At 40.0% G+C, this 5,976-nt stretch overlaps 1 protein-coding gene across 2 annotated transcripts in view; it reads left to right on the forward strand.

The window, feature by feature from the left end:
• Positions 1–5,976, forward strand: part of GAD1 (glutamate decarboxylase 1) — a 44,204-nt gene extending 38,228 nt beyond the window's left edge. For both annotated transcript variants that reach the window (XM_017538164.1, XM_037741888.1), the window contains 3 exons: positions 1,427–1,534; positions 3,220–3,309; positions 4,537–5,976. In XM_017538164.1, the coding sequence (XP_017393653.1) occupies positions 1,427–1,534; positions 3,220–3,309; positions 4,537–4,710 (372 nt within the window). In that variant the 3' untranslated portion in view covers positions 4,711–5,976. The remainder of the gene's footprint in view (positions 1–1,426; positions 1,535–3,219; positions 3,310–4,536) is intronic.

Raw genomic sequence — 5,976 nt, forward strand, 5'->3', positions numbered from 1 at the left:
CCATAAACGACAACAACAAAAAAGGAATCTTGTTATTTTGAAATATAATGACTACACGGCCTGTTTCAGTAATTTGTGTCTTCTTTTTTGTTTCTAACAATAACCTCTTGAACCATCTGCTGGAGGTTTTGATCATAGCTATTGGTTGCTGAAATGGGACTCCGGTGCAGGCTTCATTCCTAAATGGACTTACTAGCGTGTATAGTCAGCAGTGACACTACCTGGGGAGGCTGACGCTTGGTCAGTGCTGGACTTTGCTCAGGCCCATTAGCAATCCACAGGCAGCCTTGTGCATCTGCTCTCCTTGTTAACACCAACCCACTCAACAACCCTCACTGCTGTTATTAATCAGCCATGCTGGCTTTTGAAACTCATGTTCAACCAGTTTGTCAGTAGTTGGAACTATTGCAATCTCAGGGCATCCACTGATACCGGTGGCATCCCCATCTGCCTGCCTGCCTGTCACCTAAAAGGCATAACATCGTTACGCGGGAGTAGCCTGCCTGAGAAGGCATGGGACATGTTTCACAAGGACTTACTGCTGGGGAAGATGAGTTCTACAGCAATATCTTTTGAAGCTTCTATGATGAAGAATCAGTTATTTGTTGTTGTGTTTTTGAGATGGAGTCTCGCACTCTCGCCCAGGCTGGAGTGTAGTGGCATGATCTCAGCTCACTGCAATCTCTGCCTGCCAGGTTCAAGCAATTCTCCTGCCTCAGCCTCCTGAGTAGCTGGGACTACAGGCATGCGCCACCACACCCAGCTAATTTGTGTGTGTGTGTGTGTTTTTTTAGTAGAGATGGGGTTTCACCATGTTGGCCAGGATGGTCTCGATCTCCTGACCTCATGATCCACCTGCCTCAGCCTCCCAAAGTGCTGGGATTACAGGTGTGAGCCACCATACCCGGCCATTGTTGTTTTTAAACCTATCATGGACCAATACCGTAAAGATGAATTGCTAGAAAAATGAAATTTAAAAACATACAAAGAACAAGTCACTATTTTTTATTAGAGCCAGTAGACATAAAATCCCTCTGTCCAATTGCTATAAAAGTTTCCTATGCTTAATCTCAATTTCTACACTCATTTGATTGTAGACAGTCAATGAATTACAGGTTTTGGACTGGCCTCAGTTCATAGATGACACTTTGAGCGGTACCATCCTAAAGCAAACCAGAATCAGGTATAGGTCCAGTTGAGAATAATTACCCAGAGACTGGAGTGCCTTCGAAAAAGGAAGCGGGCATACACCATTTATTTTATGCACAGCTGTGAAAAAGATGTACATGTTTGATTAGACTGTTCTTCCTAACCATCTCCAAAAATACTTTTTTATATATTTCCCATAGACAGAAACAGCATAGCCTTCCCAAATGCTCATCACTAGGAAATGCAACCACAAACATGACTTTTCTCTTTAAAACAGGGCACAGTGGGATTTGAAAACCAGATCAACAAATGCCTTGAACTGGCTGAATACCTCTATGCCAAGATTAAAAACAGAGAAGAATTTGAGATGGTCTTTGATGGCGAGGTAAGTAATCATCATGGACCAGGTACCTGGCATTTCCAGAAAAACTATTGAGGGAAACTCCTGAAGCTGGATTTTCCCACATTGCCAGAAACTGCTTCAAAATCTTTATTCTTATGCACCCTTAATTCCTCTCTTTAATTCCTTCGATGTCTGTGAACTTTTTTTCTGGTAGCACTGGGATGTTGTTTTCCTTGATGTCTTTTAAAACTGTGTTGCTCTTGGCCAGCTTTTGGCAGACCTCAAGAGGTCTTTCCTTGACAGGCCTGAATCCTTCATCATTCTTGGGTTTGTTTTGTGTTGAACCTTTATGATAAAGTGTTTTTCAGGCTGGGCATGGTGGTTCACACCTGTAATCCCAGCACCTTGGGAGGCTGAGGCAGGAGGATTGCTTGAGCCCAGGAGTTCAAGACCAGCCTGGGCAACATAGCAAAGCCCTGTCTCTATAAGAAAAATATATATATAATTTATAAAAGTAAAATTTTTTAAATGATAAAATGTTTTTTATTTCCAAGAAGCTTATAGGATGAGTATATTCTTACGTCCCAAGACTTGTTCTAAAATAAGGTTCTACTTAACATAGATTCATAATGAGGAAAGCAAGATAAAATTGTCTCTTCCCTGAGTTCATGTGCATACTGCACACAGTAAAGTATTTGTCAGTGTTTACTGAATACTCACTGTGTGCCAGGCCTCCTACTGGGACCTGGATTCTAGAGTAGTGAACAAAACAGATTCTTTCTCTGACCCAATAGCGCTCACAGTTGAATAAAGAAAGATGAAATAGGAGCCAGTGTTGAATAAAAGAACATCCACTTTTAAGCCAGTGTAACATAACACTGCCTACAGTCCACATTATTTATCAGGCAACCTAGACTACTAGGAACACATGTGAATCACCAAATGAACAAAAAGGAGCCCTGGGCAGTTTAAAGTCAATGACACCACTCTGATCATTTACATACTACTTTCAACACTCATAATAGCAGATTAAAAACAACAAATGTGATGTCTCAAACCAATTAGAGGCAGGCACAGTAATGGCAAACAGCAACCAGGGAGAAAACTTTAAAACTATAGCAAGAATACACAGAACTCAAAAGGCACAGGAATCTTTACAGGAGGGACACTAAACAGTCTGAGGCATCTCAGTAGGCCTTGCCTTATGCTGTAGAACCAGTCTTTTTGTTTTATTTTTTTTTTTTAGGAGCAACCCTATTAATTGATAGAACCAATCTTAATGTTTATTGTGATAGTCCTGAGTCATCCAGAAAAGATTCAATATCAATATAATAAACTCAATAAAATATTTAGCATCGATAAACTGTGTTTCAAGTATCTTCTATATGTGAGGCATTTCTACAAAATGACAAGATGAACAGATGGATACCTTCTTTTAAAAATTACCCAAATGTGATTTTTTGTAACATTTCAATGTTTAAAGTTAGTAACTTTAGTTACCTAGAAAATTGGTTGTAGGAAACAGCTCTCTTGCCAGATATGATTGGATAAATGAACCATCGTTCTCCCTGGTGTGGAAGTAATATTGCCTTTGAGATGAACATTCAACCTCTTTCTTTGGTCTAAGAAGATGTATCTTCCACCAAGGATGTATATTGATTTGGGAACAGCTTTCTTTCAAGTTATCATAATTTTCTTTGTTTGCTTGCCTGTTAAAATCTCTGCAGCCTGAGCACACAAACGTCTGTTTTTGGTACATTCCACAAAGCCTCAGGGGTGTGCCAGACAGCCCTGAACGACGGGAAAAGCTACACAAGGTATGGACTCGTTTTTTGTCTCATCTAATTGTCTGCAGTTTCTCTGGCTGGTCAGGACATCCTCATTCCAATGTGCCTTTTTACTGGGGGAAATACAAAAAAATAAAGCCATGGGGTAGGTTTCTAGTGATGCAGTGGTGGGGAGCTATCTTGTTATGTTCCTCTTGAGCCTGCATTGCCCCCTTACTGTGGTTACCCCTTAAATAATGATAACTGTGGTTACCATTATTTACTTGCTTAAATATTTAAGCATTTTACTGCCTGTAAGACAAGGATGCACCTTGTCTCCTTGTCCTTGGTTGATGTTCTTCATTAAAGGAGCCCTATGCAGGGTAATAGAATAATGTATGTATTCCTAGGGACATTCTAGATTAATGTATGTATTCCTAGGGACATTCTAGATTAAGCTGTGTCTGTACAATAATCTTTAAATTCAAGCCCACCGTTATTCTGATTCATTCTAGTTGTTGATTTCTATACCCAGTTTATATCTTATCCAGGGTTCTTAAGATTATATTTAATTTATATAACATTTCATTCATCCAACCATTAAACAAATATTTGTTAAACACAGTCTATGTTCCAGGCAGTATCCTGGGCTCTGGGTTATACAAAACCCTTAATTTGTGGTGTAGTCTATAAGAGTTTTTTGCTTTCCTCTTCGTTTTTTATTTCACTATCATTGTTCCATCACTGACTTTCAAAATTCGGTTGCACAGTACTTTCTGAGGGAACTCATGAGCAGGTAGTCATTTGATATTAATCCCTGAAGATTCCTAGATATGAAATATTTCTGTGCTTTTATGTCAGTGTAAACACAAATTGCAAAATGCAAGTTGGGTTGAATTGTTAAAAAGAGAGGGAGTTGGGCCAGGTATGGTGGCTCACGTCTGTAATCCCAGCACTTTGGGAGGCTGAGGCAGGCGGATCACAACGTCAGGAGTTCGAGACCAGTCTGGCCAACTTAGTAAAACCCCATCTCTATTAAAAATACAAAAAATTAGCCGGGTGTGGTGGTGTGTGCCTGTAACCCCAGCTACTTGGGAGGCTGAGGCAGGAGAATTGCATGGACCTGGCAGGCGGAGGTTGCAGCAAGCCAAGATTGTGCCATTGCACTCCAGCCCGGGTGACAGTACGAGACTCCGTCTCAAAAAAAAAAAAAAAGAGAGAGAGAGAGAGGGTGTTAAATATCAATCTTGAGTTTTGTTTTGTGTTTTCCATCACAAGGTGGCTCCAAAAATCAAAGCCCTGATGATGGAGTCGGGCACGACCATGGTTGGCTACCAGCCCCAGGGGGACAAGGCCAACTTCTTCCGGATGGTCATCTCCAATCCCGCTGCTACCCAGTCTGACATTGACTTCCTCATTGAGGAGATAGAAAGACTGGGCCAGGATCTGTAATCATCCTTCAAAGAACACGAGTTGAGGGGAATGCCTTTTCCCTCCGACTCTCCAGAACAAGCCTCTATACGTTGCTGAAACACATAGGCCATTTCATTGAAGGAAAACATAATATCTTGACGAATACTCTTAAAACCTTACTTAAAGCTTGTTTGTCATAGTTAGCAGGAAATAGTGTTCTTTTTAAAAAGTTGCACATTAGGAACAGAGTATATTTGTACAGTTATACATACCTCTCTCTATATATACATGTATAGTGAGTGTGGCTTAGTAACAGATCACAGCATGTTTCCCGCTCCACGAGAAGCCACTTTACCTTCAGCAGTTACCAAGGAGCTAAACCTGCTGCCAACCAGCGTGTCCAACAACTACAGGAGAGCTGTTTTTCAAAATGCCATGTCCTAGGGGCCAAGGGAAATGCTTTTGGTGAGCATCGACCTCATTGTCAGCATTTCTCCACCTGAAGTGATGATGGATGAGAAAAACCACCACCAGATGACAAGTTACACCCTCCCCATTAGTATCCTGTTAGGGGAAAGTAGTAGCAGAGTCATTGTTACAGGGGTACTATGGCTGTATTTTTAGAGGTTAATTTGTGTAGATTGTGTGTGTTACTGTTGTCTGATCTTAATGGTGGGAGGGGGAGACTATGTGTCATGATTTCAAAGATTGTTTAATTGTAGGTCAATGAAATATTTGCTTATTTATATTCAGAGATTTACCATGTTAAAGAGGAGTCTTGTATTTTCTTCCCATTTGTAATGTATCTTATTTATATATTAATGATGTAAGTTCTGAAAACTGTTTATGGTATTTTCGTGCATTTGTGAGCCAAAGAGAAAAGATTCAAATTAGTGAGACTTGTATTTATATTAGAGTGCCCTTAAAATAATGATTTAAGCATTTTACTGTCTGTAAAAGAATTCTAAGATTGTACATAGAGTCATATATATGGACATCCTGTTACTAAAATATCATCTGCTCTTCTCTTACCCTCTCTGTCTGGCTGTACATCTGGTGTTCTCAATGCTTTTCTAGTAACTGTTGAATAATAACTAGATCTCCTGTAATTTTGTAGTAGTTCATGACCAATCCCTGTGACTCACTTAGCTAAGGCAACATTTCCGAAGACCTTTCGAAGATCTCAGATAAAGTGACTAGGCTCACAACTGTTTTTGAAGAAGGGAAATTCACACTGTGCGTTTTAGAGTATGCAAGAAGAACATAAATAAATAAAAATATTCTCCATGGAGAATTTGAACCAAA

The sequence above is a fragment of the Cebus imitator genome, unplaced genomic scaffold (assembly GCF_001604975.1).
Source record: "Cebus imitator isolate Cc_AM_T3 unplaced genomic scaffold, Cebus_imitator-1.0 Scaffold110, whole genome shotgun sequence".
NCBI lineage: Eukaryota > Metazoa > Chordata > Mammalia > Primates > Cebidae > Cebus > Cebus imitator.